At 39.4% G+C, this 20,222-nt stretch overlaps 3 protein-coding genes across 4 annotated transcripts in view; 2 read left to right on the top strand and 1 right to left on the bottom strand.

The window, feature by feature from the left end:
- Nucleotides 1–965: 965 nt before the first annotated feature.
- LOC122671399 (alpha/beta hydrolase domain-containing protein 17B-like) overlaps nucleotides 966–20,222 on the top strand; it is a 32,993-nt gene continuing 13,736 nt past the window's right edge. Inside the window, exons 1-2 of one of the 2 annotated variants that reach the window (XM_043868589.1) lie at nucleotides 2,875–2,881; nucleotides 6,978–6,987. The gene's annotated coding sequence lies outside the window, so the exon portion shown is untranslated. Of the gene's footprint in view, nucleotides 985–2,874; nucleotides 2,882–6,977; nucleotides 6,988–20,222 lie in introns of those variants that run through there. The other variant, XM_043868590.1, reaches the window with a different exon arrangement.
- LOC122671401 (glycerol-3-phosphate dehydrogenase [NAD(+)]) lies at nucleotides 1,339–4,165 on the top strand. The gene is made up of 11 exons (XM_043868592.1): nucleotides 1,339–1,468; nucleotides 1,786–1,862; nucleotides 1,995–2,067; nucleotides 2,206–2,423; nucleotides 2,503–2,610; nucleotides 2,882–2,945; nucleotides 3,035–3,072; nucleotides 3,157–3,277; nucleotides 3,390–3,444; nucleotides 3,542–3,590; nucleotides 3,943–4,165. Exons 1-11 carry the CDS (start codon nucleotides 1,369–1,371, stop codon nucleotides 4,093–4,095), a joined length of 1,056 nt encoding a protein of 351 aa, XP_043724527.1. The 5' UTR covers nucleotides 1,339–1,368; the 3' UTR covers nucleotides 4,096–4,165.
- Nucleotides 8,955–16,127, bottom strand: LOC122671402. The gene is made up of 2 exons (XM_043868593.1): nucleotides 15,982–16,127; nucleotides 8,955–9,189 (listed from the first exon to the last, which is right to left on the bottom strand). Exons 1-2 carry the CDS (start codon nucleotides 16,084–16,086, stop codon nucleotides 9,103–9,105), a joined length of 192 nt encoding a protein of 63 aa, XP_043724528.1. The 5' UTR covers nucleotides 16,087–16,127; the 3' UTR covers nucleotides 8,955–9,102.

Here is a 20,222-nt window from a genome sequence, read left to right as displayed (position 1 = left end):
ACCTTGTCTACTGATCCATTGATACGGGATCGGTCAGGAATCGATATCGATTACCGATATCAATATGAATAGGCCAATGTAGCCGATCGGATACCAATTCCTCAGACCATAGTTGGACGTGTGCGCCTGTGCGGCTCCTTTTCTTCAAAATTTTGTCTTAATTTTAGGGATCGTGATCGCCTATGGCCTGCTGCCCGTAGCAGTCATAGCAGCACACTAATGAGGTGCGGCATAATGATCACCTTACCCCTGCCCGGACAAGACACCCGATCAGGAGTAAGGTGGTCATTGCGCCACGTCTCATTAGTGCGCTGCTATGGCTGGTACGGGCAGGCAGACCGTAGACGATCTGGATTCTAATTTTAGTGGTTTCTTGTCAACTGGAGAACACGCAGCAGAAGAAAATGGAGAAATGAAGAGAAAAATTTTCTTCTGAAGCTTGACAAGCTTACGATCTAATGGTGTATATGAACTTTTTTTTTTTTTGGGTACGAGTGGTCTATATGAACTTGAAAGAAACTAAACTTGGCAATTGATCCGACAGCTAAATGAGCCACTCGTCAATTCTTTATAGATGACAAGTCCAGTGGATGGTCGATCGCCATCCTCAATTCTTGTAACTTGTAAGCCACAAAGAATGGATCTTTGACCTTTTAAAAACCTGAAAAAAGGAGCTTTCAGGTTCTTCACTTGTCCTCCCCCACACACTAACAATATTCCCAATTATGAACATGGCTCACCACCCTGACCCTGCAACCTGTGCCAGAACGTGTTAACTGGCACAGATAATCTTCTTCTTCCTCCGCTCCTAGCCTCCTATAGTTTCGACTCCCGACCTCTTTCAAATTCCTAACGCGTGTTAGGAAGGGGTGTGTTTCATTCTCCACCAAGCAAAGAATGAAACACGCCCCTTTGGTACAGACAAGGAAACAGTGTTGACAAATACGAAGGTAGACAGGGAGAGAGAGAGAGAGAGAGAGAGAGATGATCCAGAAACACATGGTCTCATGATTCCAGGAAACGTGTTTGTCGAATCATCAAATTCTCCGTCTCAACTTTCATTGATTATATAAATAAATCACGTTTATTTTTTTTCTGGGTAAACTAAATAAATCACATTCAGATCTCTTTCGTGGTTTCCACTTCAGTCGCCGCCCAACCTTTCACAGGGAGAGATACCAACGGATCTGCTCTTTCCTTCCCTAAATTTGATAATTAAGACAATCTTCGAACCTCCCTCTCTCTACCCATCTATCTACTCTTATGGCTCCAACTATGGAAATTCCACAAAACAGACAATTAGAAGTGGAGGTCGCCACAACAGAGACAACAGGGGAGGCCATACATTCCAATCTCATCCATGAAGAGATGAAGAAATCCAAAGTCACAGTTGTCGGCAGCGGCAATTGGGGTAGCGTCGCTGCAAAACTCATTGCCTCCAATACAATCAAGATGAGCTCCTTCCATGGTTTGTAAATAAATCCATTACCATTTCCATTTCCTTTTCCCTCCATTAAAATTTCTTGTTATCATCATAATACACCAATTATATATATCACATATGTATCAATGTATAGAGGCCATTGTTCCACCTTCACATTCAGAGCTCATCGGTCCATGCCAGACAAATCAAACCATGAGCATCATAGCGCATAGGGAAATATTTCTCTACGAAATAACCACGAACACATGTCGTGCGTTTTTCTATTTGACCCTTTTTTTATAATCAAATGTCGAGTCTACTTACTGCAATTATGCTTCTTTGAAACAATACCTGTATTTCAGATGAAGTGAGGATGTGGGTATTCGAGGAGACCCTACCTACAGGCGAGAAACTCTCAGACGTCATAAACCGAACAAACGTAAAATCACTGTTCATCCTTCCCTGCTATAATACTTCAACATTAGACTTCATTTCTAGCTTTCTTCTTCTTTCCCTAATCTTTTTCTCTTCCCCAACCCCCCCCCCCCCTCTTTTTTTTTTCTTCTAACAGGAGAATGTAAAGTATCTCCCTGGAATAAAGCTTGGGAGCAATGTAGTAGCAGATCCCGATCTCGATCATGCAGGTATATTTTGTCTTCTAACTCTGGTTCCCTTTCTGCGAAATCGCCAGTGCATGGTGAAACAGTAGAAGGTGACCAAGTCTAATTTGATGATTTCAGTGACGAGCCCTTCATTTTTCTTTTTCTCTCGTTCCATTGCAGTGAAGGGCGCAAACATGTTGGTTTTTGTAACCCCGCATCAATTCATACAAGGAATATGCAATGAGCTTGTTGGGAAGATAAAAGGGGATGTTGAGGTCATATCACTCATCAAGGGAATGGAAGTCACGATGGAAGGCCCACGCATGGTCAGCACCCAAATCTCTCAACACCTTGGGATCAACTGTTGTGTTCTCATGGGCGCAAACATAGCTAACGAGGTAATAAAGCTGACATGATTTGATTACCCGCCACCCATTTCCTCATGTCGATTAACAAAGATGAGTTTTCAATTCACAGATTGCGATGGAGAAATTGAGCGAAGCAACAATAGGATACAAGGAGAATAAAGACATGGCTAACAGATGGGTTCAACTGTTCACCACTCCCTACTTCCTGGTCACAGCTGTGAGTGTGGTGTCTCTCCTCCTTTCTTTCTTTCAATCAAAATTGAAATTCATCAATTCATCAATCCACAACCCTTTACGTCAATAATCACAAAACCCATTCAATCACAAATGAATATCATCTATAGGTGTAACAGGACCAATTGGTAACCCAACAAATTTCAGCCAAAACACTGCAAATGTACCACTGCACTCCATTACTTCAAACACCAGTAACAGGTTTACTGTTTGTGTTTGTAATATATATATATCTATATAAAAAAAAAACACAGGTCCAAGACATAGAAGGAGTAGAACTATGTGGGACACTCAAGAATGTAGTCGCCGTAGCAGCAGGTTCAATGATCAGTTTTTTTCACTCCCTCCCTTGCATTTTTGTTTTGATCTCTCCAATAAAAACAAAAATCTAACTTCTGTTGGCCCAGGTTTTGTGGATGGCTTGGAGATGGGGACCAATACAAAGGTAGTAGATAATTATTTCCTGCTTCATTTACTTATATTTACTTACACAAGTTCTTGATTGAATGCTAAGATACATAATTAACAGGCTGCAATAATGAGAATTGGCCTGAGAGAGATGATGACCATCTCAAATCTGATGTTTTCATCCGTAAGAGATAGCACCTTCTTTGAGAGCTGTGGGGTAGCTGACCTGATCACAACATGCTGTAAGGAGCCAGAAAAAAATCTTTCCTTTCTTTGATTCCTATATTTTTATTTTTCAAATGCACACATACCTCATAGCATCAAGAAGTATTTTAAACCTTCTGTTAATGGCAGTAGGAGGAAGAAACAGGAAAGTTGCAGAGGCCTTTGCAAGGAATGGTGGACAAAGGTTTTTCTTTGGCTAGATCTTTTGGATGCAACCATTAGAAACTTCTTTTCTGATTCAGATCACCATACTAAGTAATTGCTTAAATTTTCATCACCAGGTCTTTCGATGAGCTTGAAGCAGAATTGTTACAAGGGCAGAAGCTACAGGTAAATGACAATAACAAACTGTGATTATCCCTTCTTTTCTCTCTCTAATATCCCTATAATACACTAACACAACTAGCAAAAACAAGAAAAGAAGCACCTGGGTTGGAGAGGGAGAAGGGGGAAGGCAACCATTGCCACACTAGGCCCTTCACTGTGTTCAAAATGTCCGCTGCCGCACTTTTCTCTGCATTTCTCCTCTCTTTTAGTGTTGGAGAATCAATCTCCTTTCTTCAGTCAACCACTGGTGCAAACTGCATTGTTTCTCATGGTGCTAAAGAATAAACAGAATGAGAGGCATTTCTCTTGCATATGACTTTCTCATCTGATCCTGTCTTCCATTTCTTTCATGAAGGGGGTTTCAACAGCAAGAGAGGTCTACGAGGTTTTAAGCAATCGCGGATGGCTAGAGTTAGTCCCGCTTTTCAAAACGGTGCATGAGATCTGCATCGGTCACCTTCCGCCCTCAGCCATACTTCGATATGGTGAAAAAAAAACCAAGCTCTAGCTGGTGGAAAACTCAGAGAAGCATTACCCACGGTTCACATGCCTCTTATACATAATTCAAAGGTCAAATTTCACAAAGCAGAACACAAGTCTGCCAGTTTCTTAGTGTTGGAATCCAAAACTTTGCCAAACCCACCCCATCCCATTTTTCCTGTTCTTAAATAAGAACCTTCCAAGTTATTCTATTCATAATGATATCAAACCCTTCAAATTTTCAAAATGCATTACACATTGATCAACTTACTCATGAGAGAAACCATGGATGATCATCATCAGTATTGAGTAAACTCCTTTCCCTCAACCATAAAACCTAGAAATAGAATAGCTACTACAGCTAAACGCAATCATCTACAGCTGTACTAAGGAAAGATTTAACACATTTCCCCCCTGTTACCATCCCACAGCTTGCTGTTTTAATCAGATAATTTACTATCACAAATATATATTATGGAATAAATTGGTCTCTTCTTAAATTAAAATCAGGTATATTTTAGCTCAAGCAGAGAGTGAAGTTAATGACCCTGATTGTTTGACGGAAAATAGTGGGGTGGGATAATTGTAGACTTTTTTCATAACATTCCAAGAAAGGCAAGTGTTTGGTTGCATGGGTGAAAAACTAAGCATACAACCATCCATGAATTAAGGAAACTTGTATACCTATATGGCAAGTCATTTATATCACATCCTCACATTTCTTTTTCTAAAGTTTCACCATTTTAGTTAAGATTTTAGATGGAAGGAAGGGATTCAGATGGTGAACAGAGGGTATTAGGGAAGAATAAGAGGGTATTATTGACCTCGTACTATAGAGGTAGAGCATTTATGATCTTAGATGGATGTATTTTTTCTACATTCGATTCAAGGTATGCAAAGAGTGTCAATGAACAATGGGAGGGTAAATTCGATCTTGTATTATAAGGGAGCAGAACATTAATGACAATGACCCTTATGGGTATAGTTTTCCTCCACCCACAGTGCTGGAAAACTTTCTCTTAATCAAAATATAAAAGGGAGGGGAGGGGAGGGGAGGGGAGGGGGGAGGGGGGAGGGGGGGGGGGACCTATTAACATGACTTCTTCTCATTACCAACTGGACCACATAAATAGCATCTATTATATTGAAGGACACGGCATGGTAAACAACAGTTTAAAGTTTTGTATAAAAAAAGGGAAAATTTCTGAGCCTAAGGCATTCCTTATACCTTCTCACATGAATTTATTATTATTATTTCTTTCTCCTAAAAAAAATAAATATAAAACTCTTTTGCAAGCAAGCGCAAGAAATGAAATAGGTTCAGCAAACCCTTGGGCTCCATTTGTTTCGATGTAAAATTTTTTACATGTTGAAAATTTGTTCAATGTTTGTTTACATCGAAAAACAAGCATTGGAAAACTTTTCAACATGTACAAATTTTAAGTAATTTTTAATGTCGAAACAAACGGAATCTTTGGAGAAAAAAAGGGAAAGAATTCTTTAAATCTACATCATTTTCTACACCTACTCACGAAGTGAATTTTTATTCATTTTTTCAAAAAAAAAAAATAGATCTTAGGAAAAGGAACGTTAACCGGTGCTACAGCTCAGTGTGTACCTGCGTGGCTACGCCCAGGCACAGTCGCACACAAAATGCCCGATTCACCTCTAGTCCTTTCCGTCTTTTCAAAGGGATGTGCCAGTCATTATACATGTAGGTACATGCCAAGGCAGATCACCGATAGCGTGCTTTCTCCCTAAATTCATTTATGAGGGTTTGTATTTATGTCACTACTTTTTAATGCTTTTTTTTTGGAGGGGGGGGGGGGGGTTGTTGTTAAGGCAATGCTTTATTTTGACACTTCGCTTAAACAGATTAACTCAAAATTCAACACAAAATAGAAGGTGAGGCCTACTTTTAACTACAATTTTGGCCCTACCTGACCTGTCATCTGGCAGATACTGCCCTCGCTCTACCTCAACCCGTTAACCCAAAATATATTGTACTCCATGTTTCTCTGATTTTTATTTCCAGTCACTCAAGCTGCACCTGATGTTAATCAGGGAGAGTGATCTCTGAGCCAGCAGGGTGGGGAGCCAGCCAATGAGACGGGTGTGAGATGATCATCCAAAGGGGTCGGAGAGGACAGAGAGAAAGTGAGTGTTGGCATAGCTTACACTCCCAACTCATAGACCTTTTTCCCTAATAATCATACGTTCCCCTCTTAAAACATACAAACCGTTACCTTCAGGCTAGGTTTTGAAAGGGAAAATGTTGTGGAGATTAGGAATTCCAACTCATTTAATGAAGTAAAACAAGTAACATTCTTCAATTTGCACCCGAGATGGGGAAAATGTGTCTCTGCAACACATGAATTGCCCATGAATTTAATTGGTAAAAAAGAAATTCCTCAATGTTAAATCCTATAGAAGTCTAATAAAGGAGTAACAACTTACAAATACCCCCAAAAAATTCTGAAATTTATCCAAACGGACATTGGAATTCATGTGTGAATATATTCTCTAGAGTGTTATTTCAACACAGTTTCCAACATATTTTTTTTATGGGTATATTCTATTCTAAGAGGGGGAGGGGGAGGGGGAGGCTCAAACCTGAGACCTCCTAGTAGGGAGGGCTTTTACACATGAGTCTATCAACTGCACTAGGCAGTTGTTCTCATCCAATACATTATGAATACCAAGAACATTCAAAAAAGCAAGTTCTACCAAAAACAAAACAAAAAAAAGCAAGTTCCAAATGCAACAATTATCGAAATGTAGTTTTCAGCAGATAATTTGTACAATATAGCCCCATGGACCCAAAGTAGTCTTCTTTTTTATTCCCTAATCTAAACTACAAAGGGAAGGCTAAGACAAGCCAGCAAAAACTTACAACTAACAAGGGGGTAGGAGGGAGGAGGTGTTTTTTTTGGCACAATATGCAAATCAGGAGAGTCAATCCCTTGACCTCCTGAGGGCAAGCACTCCAACCAGCAATCCACCAACCAACCGACCAAGCAGTTGTATGCGACCCACAGTTATCTTGTTTCTTCTATTAATTGCTTCATGTGTATTGCCAAATACAAACGCCACATTCAACCATTGAAACTCCTTGATTCAATCAATCCTTCATTGATAAACAAGAAATAACCTAACCACACAAGCATTCATCATTTACATCAAGAATTACCACCAAATCCTAGCCCTATCGCTAGCTGACAGCACTCTTCCTTTAAAATTCCTTATTCCCCTGCTCCACACCACTGCCTATCAACCCCATATAAAACCCAAGGGCTAAGACTCTAACAAATCAATCCTTTCAAGTTCCATAGCATATTTGCAATCCAACATCTAAACCTAGTCTCTAGCATCTCAACCCATCAATGCCTTTCAACAAACCAATTTTCTAAATGATAATTTGATCATCCCCCTCTAAAACCTTTTTTTTCCCCTTAAGAAAGATCCCTCCAAAACATTTTCTTTCTACCCAACCTGTTTCATGAGGTTGGAATCAATAATATACATAGATCCCTAATTGAGTTTGTAGGGTCCCAATCCTACTTCAGCATCCAGCAGACAAACAAAATGGCTAAGCCACAATGTACGCAGCCTTCGGCGAAGCTGTTTACAGACTCAAACCCACAACCACTAGGTCGCAATGTAACAACCTTACCGTTGCACTGATGTCCATCCTCTATACAGCAGACACCAGATCTCAAAAGATTGCAAGTGACAAAAATGGTCGGTGGCACTCAAAAATCCATTTCCATTTTAACTGCACAAGAAACCTTTCTATAAGACACAGTTTATAGAGACAAAAAAATAAAGATAACTAACACCAGAACTGCATGAAGCACCATGGGCCTATTGTTCTTTCTACAACAAAATCTCTAAAATGACTACACAACCCACTCTAAGTTTGTTGAGGTTTTCCACATGCATACAGTTGACTGAGAAGAACAGGCTTGGTTAAGAATCCAGAAAGGTTTAACATTATTTATTGGGTCCTTCTAGGCGTCACTATGCCTAGTGAAGTATAGCATTTCAAGTGAAGTATAGCATTTCACTATAACCACTTGGCAGTACTTGAGTTAGTCCATATGATAGCAGACCCCGGATACATCTCAATTGCCATATTTTAGTCCAAAGTAAGCAAGGGAAGTTGCTCAAACTCTGATTTAAAGTTTTAGTAAAATTGTCAGAATGCCATCAAATGGAGATGAACATAAAATACAAAATGGCATCTTTTGTAATTTTGGCTACTTCATCTACTCATTTTAAGCTGAAAATGTACCAATGAGATGTTTGCCCAGTCCTCAATCATATGGACTAATCCATATACTGCCATGGGGCAAATAGTGAAGTGTTATACTTCATTAGGCATAGGGACAGGAAGAAAACCCTTATTTTAATCTTTTACTTTTTATAAGAGAGCTGGTCCATGGTTTGCAGTTGTTCACAGTTAGGTTGAAGATAGGTTTTGAAACCAGGCCGATGGAACAAAGAGAAAGATCCCTGTTCTATCATTTCGTCAAACAGACTATAGTAGTTTTTCGACAACAGATTTGACAATCACACAAAACTGAAATCAGAAACACAAACTAATCAATTAATAATCTCAACAAATAAACTTGTCTCTCATCAGAGTCCAAAATGAACTGTTATAAGCACAAAACAATGCCAGATGATATTTGGCTTCCTCTATTACTGAAGGGTCAATGGATCCTGTGAAATAGATGACCATTTTTTATGTAGTGCCAAGGCACACAAAGCATGTTATTTGAATCCATGCATGATGCAGTCACCACATAAGACTGATTTCAATCCCTAGATACTCCAACAATTGACGATAAACAAAACATACCTAAGAGAAGAGAACAAGGTAACTTTCCACTGAGAATATACCATTCAGTTTGAAATTTTACTACGTTTTATGGGTGGAATCTGTTATTAAGAGAATAAGGAAAAAATAACATAACATAACAATACAAAATAGGAAGTTCACAGGTAGGGCCCCTGCTAACAACTGAGAAGCTTATGCCAGAGAATCCTTTTGCCTGGCTTGTTGCAGTAGCTCTTGTCGGACCCTCTTGATCTCCATTTCCTTTTCAATTCTCTCTTGCTAATGTAATGAGTAAACAAATACAACTAATAATCAAATGAAAGGACCTACTAGATTTTAGAATTTCAAAGAAAAAGATAATTGAAGAACAGCCTAGTATGAAATAGATACACTATATATTAGTTTGAAGAGCTACAAAGTCCAACCAATTCTATCCTGTGAATTAAATTAAGCCAATCACAGATGAAATCCCAAGATTAGCACTACTTCGATAAATCCCAATACAACTTGGATAAGTGGTGCTCCAAGAAATCCCTAGCCTAGTAAAGTTAGCCTGCCTAAACTAAGCACAAACTGAACTTTCTTTACATGTCCCCATACAAATCAAGAATCCTTCCCATGCTAAAACGTAAATACAAAATTAAAGTATTATAAGTGATGTAGATCAAGAGAGGTTCCAGCACAAGTATTCGGCCAGAACAAGCCCAAATCCAAGTCTATTCGGTTCATAGTTGTCAAGGCGGCAAGGCGAACCAAGGCGGTGAAAGGGTGCCTAAGCGCTTAGGTGACAAGATGCCCGCCTAGGCAACCAAGGAGCCCAAGTGTTATTTTATATTTTCCCTCTTTTCTAACATTATTTAGTATGCTACAATATATACCTTATATCATCAAAAAACAACATTAAGCCACATCAAGTCATCAAAAGTCAACATTAAGCCACATCCAGTCATAAAAAATCAATATTAAGCCACATCAAGTCATCAAAAATCAACATAGAACTAGAAGACAGTAGAACTGAAGAAGCAAACTATTGGAAGTTTAAAACAATCAAAACATATATCTGGTTCACCTAGTCTCACATTTGGTTTATACTGTTCTTAGTAAATATGATCTTATTCATAAATAATTAAACTACTCTCGATTTAGAGAAATGTTTGTATTCTCTAAGAAGTTTGACTGGCCATATGATTTTATTTTTACATGAGACTTTTTGTATTAAGTAAAACACAAAACCAGCTTTCCAACAAATCCAAGATTGCTTAAATCTGATTTATATTGAAGGAGTTATGTTCCGGTCAAACCTTATTTGATGTGCATGAATGCTGTCAAAATTGCTCTGAATGAAAATATTTTTTTATATATCAAAACAAATGAATATTTTACCGCACTTTTGGTTTTTAGCAATGTTTTACCATATTAAGATTTATGGAACTTTTAGATTAGAGAAAAAAGTCCAACATTAGAAAGTTGAAAATTTCACCTACCGCCAAAAATCCAGTTTTTGTTCTTGAACTAGTGGGTTGACTTTTTATCCTTTTGGATGATTTTTTTACTATTTTTATTGGGTTCAAATAGGGGGGTATTTGCTTAATTATGAATAATATCTTAAGTAAATAAAAACATTTACTTATATGATATTTGGCATAACTAAGGGTCGATAACACTAAAGCGGCAGTCACCTAGGCCATCAAAATTCTGCCTGGACGCCTAGGCGGCGCCTAGTCAACGCCTTGACAACTATGATTCGGTTAAATAAGTAGAGCATAATAGGTTATATGGATCATGGGCTGGGAATTTTTATCTTTTCTATTGTAACAGATCTATTTTGACAGCCCATATAAGAGGGATGACTGTCCCATACAAATTTAACTAATTAATTGTATCTAGTCCTCTAAAGTTGTGAGTCTTGGGGATGTCAATAGATTAGTTTCATTCTTATTGTGAAAGACCTTGAAAATGTAAAGTCATTAAATATTTAGAAAAAAAGCCCCAATGTAAGTCCTTGGAAATGTACAGGCAATTGAGTCTAGGGGAAAGTTCAGATGAGGATCCAAAACCCTTCTAATCTCTCTATAAAAAGAATTGTTTTACGCATTTGTAATCAGAGGACAGAGCTGCAGTGAGACGTTGTTCCTAATGAGATGCTAGGGTGGTTAGTGAGATTCTAGCCTAGGCTTGGGGTGAAACTCTTCAAGTCATATCTTCTTATCTATCTTATTTTTTACTTCGTTATTAAAATTGCTAAATTATGGTTGTGTTCTCACCTCCCTATGATCTTGTCTATTGAGGATTCTGATTTTATTGCAACGATTGAACGAGGATCCCACCATTTTGGTATCAGAGCCATGGTTGAAGGTAGTTTTAATAGTCCAATCAGACTTTCAAGTCCATTACACAAGTGATCAACATGCTGAAACAGTTGACTGATTGTATGAACATAATGGAACAACGCATTGATTCCATATCTCCACAAACTAATGGACAGCCAGTCCAATCCACAGCCAACAGCACCCATCAGACAATGAACCGACCAGCTTTTAGAAACACTCAAACTGATGGACAGCCAGTCCAATCCACAGCCAACAGCACCCATCAGACCATGAACCGACCAGCTTGTAGAAACACTCCTCCGCAGCCCACTTTTGAGGAGCAAGTGCCATCATATTTTGATCACGGCACACCGCAGCGACACCACAATGACAATCACAAAGTAAAATTAGAGTTGAAGGAACACAATGGTAAACATGACCCCCAGTTATTCTATGATTGGTTGTGTTGTCCAGATGATATTGGCCTGTTCCAAGCTTGTAGGAACAGCACAAGAATGGTGGCGAAACTTTGAGGTGAAACTGGAACGTCAAGGAAGGGAACCCACTATGTGGGAGGAGATGCATGAAGAACTAAAAAATATATATATCTTCCTCAAACCTTTCAATAGCGTCTACATGACAAGTTCAACACTCTATGTCAAGGCTCACTTTCAGTGGAGGAATACATGGACCAGTTCGACACTTTTGTTTCTCACACCGGCTTGGACGAAGAGGATGACCAGCTTGTCTCACGTTTCAGGTTAGGGCTGAAACCTGAATACGTGATAAGATAGGATTTACAAGCATTCGTGACTCGAAAGATTGTTTAGAGAAAGCCCTCCATGCAGAAGATTTAGTCAAGATTACTGTTTGGGTAATGTAGTCCTAGATTGGTAGGAATCCAATTAGAAGCCAATAACCAGGATCTGCTATGAACAGGGTAGTTCGAATAGGTCAAAATAGGTGTTTTTGGTTAAATTAGGGTTAGTTTAATGGCATCTAGGGTTTGATGGTAGGGCTAGGTCAAGTTGATGTTGGGAAATCTACCAGTGAAGGTTACATTACGTTTTAATGGATGGAAGTAGGTTAGAGTGATTCGGCAACAACATAGAGGTTAGGGTTTGGGGTTTCTCAAAGAGGAAAAGATGGATTTCTAGGGTTTAGGATGGTCAATTTGGGATGGGGCTTGAATCGAGTATTCCTTAGAATGAGAGGAGAACTCAATCAGGTTATGATGTGATTTGGATGGCTGGTTTGGTATGGGTAGAATTTAGATCTAGGAAAAATCGAAAACAAAAGGGGGAAGTTTAGGGTTTGGGCTGTGACAGAATTAGAAGAAGAATGGTAGGGGTTGGGGATGATTCAAACTTACTATGGTTGCAGAATTTCCTTGGCAGGAGCTTGTTTAATTGTAAAACTTGAATAAGAATCAAAACTTGAACTAAAACTTGAATGAGAGCTTCAAAGAACCATTCGGGCTTCACATCACAAGGTGTCGATTGGATCAAACACCAATCCCACCAGCCTTGATCAAACACAAGACAAAAATCTTCAGTAGAGAAGAAGAGCAGCAAAAAGTTTTTCATTAATCAAAATTCGTGTTCAATACTTGCCCCCTTACAGCCTTATATAAAAGACTCAAAAATAGACTCCTACACTAAAAAGGAAAAGCCTAATCCAATCCTTGACCTATTAGGTAACCTAAACTGACTAGGAAACTGAAATACTGAAAGACATGAACTCAAAACATGGTTGGACTTATAGAGTCCTAATCCAACCCAACTTGCATAACAATTAAATAGTCACATGACCACTTAACCAAATCACATGATCACTTAAGTGATCACATGACCACTAATTACATAAAAATAAAACTAGGTAAGGAATTACAACAACTAATCCCTTATGCAACCCTATTACCTATACTTTAGATCCATAAAAGTGACCTATTACATTTTTTTTTTTTGATAGTTAGGCCCCAAGGAGAGTTGAACTCATGACCTCTTATTTGTGAAGTGTTGGTCCTTGCCAACTGAGCAACCCCTTGGAGTTATTATTCAATTAGAAAAGGATACTTAAATCCTCATGCATTGGCAAGGTTCTACGGGAAAATTCGGCTTTAATTGCTTTCATCAAGAATAGATTGTTAGACCTATTCATAAGAATAGTCAAAGTAACAACCAATGGGCTATTACACTGGAAACCAATGGGATCAAAGGCCCAACATGTATATAACCCAACCCTAGACTTATTCCAATTAAAATAAGCCTTTGTCGGTGATGTATTTGCATCACCGGGGTTTAATCCTCAATCCAAAGATGGTAGCCGAAGCTCTCCAACCACCAAACCTGCTGGTTCTGCTGATCGAGCAACACCTCCAACCTTAGACAAAGGCAAGGCCCCTATGACCTGTAGAGGAGAGACAAAGTGCTATAATTGCAACGCCTACAGACATTGTGCCAAATTCTGTCTGCAGCTTCGCAAAGGTAACTCCATCATAGCTGTTATAGAGGCCAATGAGAAGGTTCAGTTTTGTGAACCTTAAGATGACAGGACCGCCAACAATGCAGCCATTGCAGAAGATGAGGAGACATTGCACTTTTCACACCTGCATGACTATGAACCATGTTTGGCACAAGTCATTGTGGAAAGTGGCAGCTGCGTAAAAGTTGTATCTCAAGCCTTTGTCATGGAGGCTAAGGTAAAAGACGGAAAAACCACCCTCAACCCTACAAGGTTTCCTTCTAGAATGGAAACATTCTTGAGGTAAACCAGTGGTGCTCCGTTCCATTGAAGATACCTGGTTACGAGAAAAATGTTTGGTGCGATGTCATACCTATGACATTGACTAATGTGTTGCTTGGAAAACCATGGATGCATGACAATGATGTGCTAATAGAAGGCATGAAGAATAAATGCTTCTTTGATTTCAATGGAAAACCCATGGTACTAAATCCCATCAATGTACCAGCAGAGAAAGCAAAGCTGCAATCTACCCAGGCGAAGAAAAAAAAATTCTACAATCTTTAAACAAGGACCAGCAATCAAAGAAGAGTGCCACCGGCAGCCTATTCGTGATTTAATTTCTGAATTTGCAGACCTAGTAACGGAGTACCATGCGGATGAGCTCTCACCTATGAGATACATTCAACATGCTATTGGCCTAATGCTAAGGTCAGTGTTGCCAAATCTGCCCACTGATCGTCTTAACCCTATCAAGCATGCCAAGCTCAAGAGACAAGTGGATGAGCTGTTGAAGAAAGGGTTCATCCAATAGAGCATGAGTCCATGCATTGTACCAGCCCTGCTCACACAAAAGGACGGACCATGTTGTACTAAATATATCACATGCAGTACAACACCAATGTTTGCAGTATGGATCAGACGTTCCATATATGATTTGAAACTGGGACTGATCCGTGGACTTATCAATGTGTTTTGTGCCAATAAGTTTGCCAATAAAAAGTAGAACGAATAGTGCCAAGGGAAAACACATGGATGTTGGCTATCACTATATACAAGATATAGTTAAAAGAAGGGAAGTGAAAGTCGACTACATACACTCAAGAGAGATGGTAGATCCTATGACCAAGGGATTAACTCTTGAAAAATTCAGAGAACATGTCGCAAGGATGGGACTAAGGGCTTAAAGGCCTAACAGAGTGCATTCAATTTTTTAAAGGATATCCAAGGTTTGCCATATGTTTTTTTTTTTTTTTTTTTCATATTCATGGAGTTTATTAGGGAAATTTGGGGATGCCTGAATTCTAATATAAATGAGTATGGCATCAAAAATCCACATAAACAAAACTTATGGATAAACGGCTAGTAAGCTTGGTAGGTTGGTCAATAAATGATGGAAGCAACTTTTCAAAGTTTTTATACTTGATTCAAGTGGGAGATATTGGAACCTGCAATAGAATAATACTGAATCAAATATTAAAAAAAAAAACAGAGTTTAAGAAGAACTCAAACACACACAAAGAACTTTTCTCAACGGATTACTATGTTTCAAAACCAATAGGTGTGTCTATATTGGCCACTGCTTAGAAGAGAGAGATAAAAAGAAGAAGGAGAGCCGTAGAGTGTAACCGACACATCTCTATTAGAAGGTTCTATACATTGGATACATTCTCAAAAGAAGAATCTTTTACAAGCACTTGTTCATAGAAGGAGGTGACTGCTCGCTTCCTATAAAATCATGGCAAGTAAATCACTCTACTTACTTCTAAATTTTGCTGTTTTTTTTTTGTTTTTTTTTTTTTTAATGTTGCAATCCTTTGGTGATTATATGGAGTATCACGACCACAAATCTTCCCTTTATTAGTTCAGTTTTGTTGAAACCTTTTTGTTCATCACTTATATTAGAAGAGAAACCACAAAAAAGAATGCAGAATACAATCACCTACGAATTTGGATCGATAAAATTTGTTGACCAGTCACACAACATGATGGATTTGGTTTTAATTATATATATATAACACGAAGAAGTTACGAATCTAGCTTTACTTGAAAGAAAGCAGAAATATCTTATCATCTAGGGTTATCAATTTAATCCCTCCCAACCTTATTCTGATCGGCGAGTCCTAAGATCGAGTGAAACAACAACAATTGTCAAATATGGAGAAATAGGACTGCAGCTGCTGATACTATGCATTGAATCTAAATTCTTTTTTGGGTAAAGCAATTGAAGAGGAAAGCGTTTTGCTGTAGAACTATTCAAAGAGGGAAAGAGAGAGAGATAGAGAAAGAGATAGAGAACCTTCTCGTCCTGATGGAGCGCAATCCAGACGTGGAGTTTGTCCATGGACTTCCAGAAAATGAAGGCACCGAATGACAAGGCGAAGTATGTAGTGACTTTCACCATCTTTCTCGTCTTCTGCTCTTCCAATGTCCTTCCCGTAGAGTCCTTAAGCGTTAGTGCCTGTGGGACGAAATTTTGCTACAAGAATGTTATCTGCTACAAGGCTGGCGGCCAGGGAAATGGATATTAAAGGGTATTTTGGAAAATATAAAAATCTAGGAGGGTATTTATGAATCCAAAGGGGGAAGTGAATTATTTCGTTTCCTTGGCTGCTGCTAGGGGTGTTAATACCCAACCCAAACCGATGAAATCAGCCCGAACCAGCCTGAACGAGCCCGGATCACATCGGACCGAACTCTTAATGGTTCGGTTTCGGTTTGTGGATCCAGAGAGGCAAACGGTTTGGTTTGGTTTGGGCTAGCCCGATGGTGCACCGTTAGCCCGAACCCAAACCGAACCGACCTAACCCGATAAATGAATAAATCAGTAAATGCCTAATGCCCCATTGCCCCCTAAATGTGTTGTGATAGTTTCTCACTTTATCTCATATCCTTTGTTAGTGATTACCCAACCAATTGTATCCATAGGTCATAGGACATAGGATACAAAGATGCATTGTATTTAAAATATTTTATGTACTTAAAAGAGAAAGAGAAGAAAAATTAACACTAACTGGACCTTACTAGTTATATAAAACTGGTAACAAACCGAATCCAAACCGATATCAACCCGTTATCATAAACCGAAACCGACACGAAACCAAACCGCACCGAAACCGAACATTTCTTAATGGTTTGGTTTCGGTTTCTATAAAAGTCACACCGAAATCGAAAAGCCCAAACCGAAACCAGCCTGTTGACACCCCTAGCTGTTGCTAGCCTTGTAACAGGAAGTGTAGCTAGGGGTGTCAATGGGTCGGGTTGGGCCAGGCCGGCCTTAACCTAAACCCTAACCCTAACCCAACCCTGGCAGGGCCAAAAAACCCTCAACCCTGACCCAATCCTGTCAAGGTTTTCACTAACCCGACCCGACCCGACCCTAATAGGGTCGGGCAGGGTCGGGTTGGCCCTGATTGACCCTGTTTTAGCAAGTGAAAGCAATAGGGAGTTGAGTTAAACGGCACAAACCCAATATTCAGAAAATGATTAAAATATTGTGATTATCATAGAAGTGGTTTCACTATGAATATGCCTAAGTCTGGACCAAAAGTCCAAGGGAATTTGTCAATAAAATTCTTGTCAATACGGGAGGCAATAGAATAGAATAAAGATATTTGAGAAAAAATTAATGGGTAATCACAGTACAAATTAAGGCTGGTTTCACAATTATCCATTAATAAGCACAAATTTGGTCCAGAATAGCAGCTTCCCAAAATAAAAAAAGAAAAATCAACAATGTTGCGACGAGAAAAATCAACAATGTTGATAAAAGAGACAGAAGACAATGAACTATGGCCTGTTCTAATTTAGTTCCTCTTATAACAACGAAGAACCAGGATCACTCAAAACAAACAAAACAAAAAAAAATTAATGTGATGAAAGATTATTTAAAAAAAAAACAATCAAAAGAGAGGAATCAGGCAGACGACTTCTCCGGCAACAAGGTCGTAAAAGATCTGAGAATTTGAGATGTGATTATGTGAAGTGCAGGAGTTACCTAGTAGTAGGGAAGGCAGACGACTTCTCCGGCAACGAATCGAGGTTAAGGCGAGTTTTGCAGGACATTTAATGGTGGAGACAGCGAAAGGTTACAGAGATTTCGCCAATTAAGGAAACTGGAAATAGCTTAAATTAGGGTTTTTGTTCTCTCTTTGCTTCTTCTACTACTATTCAGGAATTTGAAGAATGAAACGCGACTCAGAGATCTCGTTCTTTCTCTATTGTGGATCCAATGCTCTCTTGTGAGATGTTGGCCTGCATTTTGAGTGGGTGTACCTGATATAGGGGTTTATCCAGTAAGCGGGAGAAGAGCAGGTGAAGATCTTAACTTTGGAAAGTCGTAATCCTGTGAGAGCAAAAAAGATGAAGAGCTTAGAAAAAGAGAGTAGGGAGACGTCCTTAGATTTTAGAGCAGTTGTGGTTTCTAGGGTTGCCCTACTAGAACTTGGGCACAGAGCGTGGGTACACCTCCTTATCCTCTAGATTTTAGAGAGGTGGTCTTGCTTCTGGGTCCATCCAAAAACAGTGACTTGATGATTCTGTGAATCATTAAGGCATTAAGCCGATTACTCAGGGAAGGAGGAAGAGGAAAGCAAACGAGCGGCGCCCTAAGTCCCTTAAGCCATTAAGCGTTAGGATGCTTCAATAGAAAGTGAAATTGTAAAGAGATTTAGCCATTTAGGGTTTGCCCTTAGGATTTTTTCGTCTTTTCCTATTTAATTTGTCTCAGATATATATACTATTATATACTTATATTAATATAGGGTTGGGTCGGGCCGGGCCAGGCTACGCCCGAGGCCTTATCCCAGACCCGACCCGACCCTGCCAGGGTCAAGCTATTTCTAAACCCTAACCCGCCCTAAGGGCTGAAAAATCAGGATCGGGTCAGGGCCAGGCTTAGGGCGGGTTCGGGTCGAGCGGGCTTTTTAGTAGCAAAAATTTTTCCATGCCTGTGATTATTTAAGCAGTACGATAGGACCTTATGAACATTGAAGTGCATCTTAAATGAACGAATATCTACGGAATATCTATCACTTCCTGCAATCGGTCCTGCTCATCATCACCATCCATGTGGCCAACTTTTACTTCTTTTTTTTTTTTGAGGGGGGGGGGGGCGGGGAATTGCCTAGATCTACTAGATTATAAAAAGATTTACAAAAAAAAATGGGTATAAATTATGTTTTACCATCACATGTTATAACGTTGAAAAGATTTACTGAATCAGCCTATGAGTAAAAATGGCTAAAGGATATCTAAAATACCCCCAACTTCCTTCTCTCTCTCTCCTTTTTCTACATTCTTCTCCTTTTCTTCCTCCTCCGATTAAGGAACACCTCCGCACTCCCTCTTCGTCTTCCCTCCCCCTCCTTGCAGATCTGCCCAACACCACCACCTCCATTGCTACCGCCATCCACCCCCTCGCACCCCCTCTCTCCCTTTCCCGCTCTCCTCCCCATACCTCCTGAAGAATCACAGTGTTGTGATTAAGTTGTCGAAACTGATGGATTTCACAATCACAGCTTCAAAGTAATCATTCAAATCATCAGCAATAGATAACCCCCCTCCCCCAATTACAGAAAAAAAGAGGAATATCTTATCGAAATCCTTTCCAACAGAGGATGAGATCTTCCCTGTTTAGGCAAGAATATATAAGCACATCTTTAACAACTCTCTAATGCCTTAGAGCAATTAAGAGGAAGACCTATAAACACTAATCATCAAAATTTCATTATCATGGGCGAAATGTACGGAGGAAATGATTAATTTGAAGCATGGTGGGGCGGGTTTGCAGGGGAGGGAGGGGGTGGCAGTGGTGGTGGAGGTGGTGGTGCAGGGCAGATTTCAGAGAGGAAGGTGCGGTGGTGTTTCAAGGAGGAGGGAGTGCGGTGGTGTTCCTTTATTGGAGGGGGAAGAGGGGGAGAAGAAGAATGAAGGAGAGAGAAAGAAGAAGTTGGGGGTATTTTAGATTATTCTTTTAGCAATTTTTACTCATATGGGAATTTGGTAAATCTTTTCAAAATTGTAACTTGTGTTTGTGGAACATAATTTATAGCTACCATTTTTGTAAATCTTTTTTAAATTTAGTAGATCTAAGAAATTCCCCCTCCCCCCACCCCTTTTTTTTGGTAGAAGTGGCCAACTATTTTATATGCCACATTACATCTCTCTCTCTCTCTCTCTCTCTCTCTCTCTCTCTCTCTCTCTCTCTCTCTCTCTCTACACGCGCAGGTGAGTGCTACATAAAATCGGCTAGAGAATAGGGAAAATGAAGATATTTTTTTTTGGGTAAAAAAAAAATCATTTATTGTAGAAATGTGGGAGCTCATTGATGTGAATTACATAACTTAAGTAGCCATGGATTGGAACTAGGCCACATCGGATTTTAATCCTCTCCAATTCCTAAAAGTGTGCAGTGTGGCAGTGTTAGGTGGAGATGGCGACACCTGGCAGCTCAGACATCCAACGGTCCATATCAATGAGCTCGGACTGTTGGATGTCCGAGATGCCAGATGTCGACAACTCCACCTAGCACTGTCGCAT

Source organism: Telopea speciosissima, chromosome 8 (genome assembly GCF_018873765.1).
Source record: "Telopea speciosissima isolate NSW1024214 ecotype Mountain lineage chromosome 8, Tspe_v1, whole genome shotgun sequence".
Taxonomy (NCBI): Eukaryota; Viridiplantae; Streptophyta; class Magnoliopsida; order Proteales; family Proteaceae; genus Telopea; species Telopea speciosissima.
The sequence above is the reverse complement of the archived record's forward strand: the minus strand, read 5'-3'. Positions and strand labels throughout refer to the sequence as shown.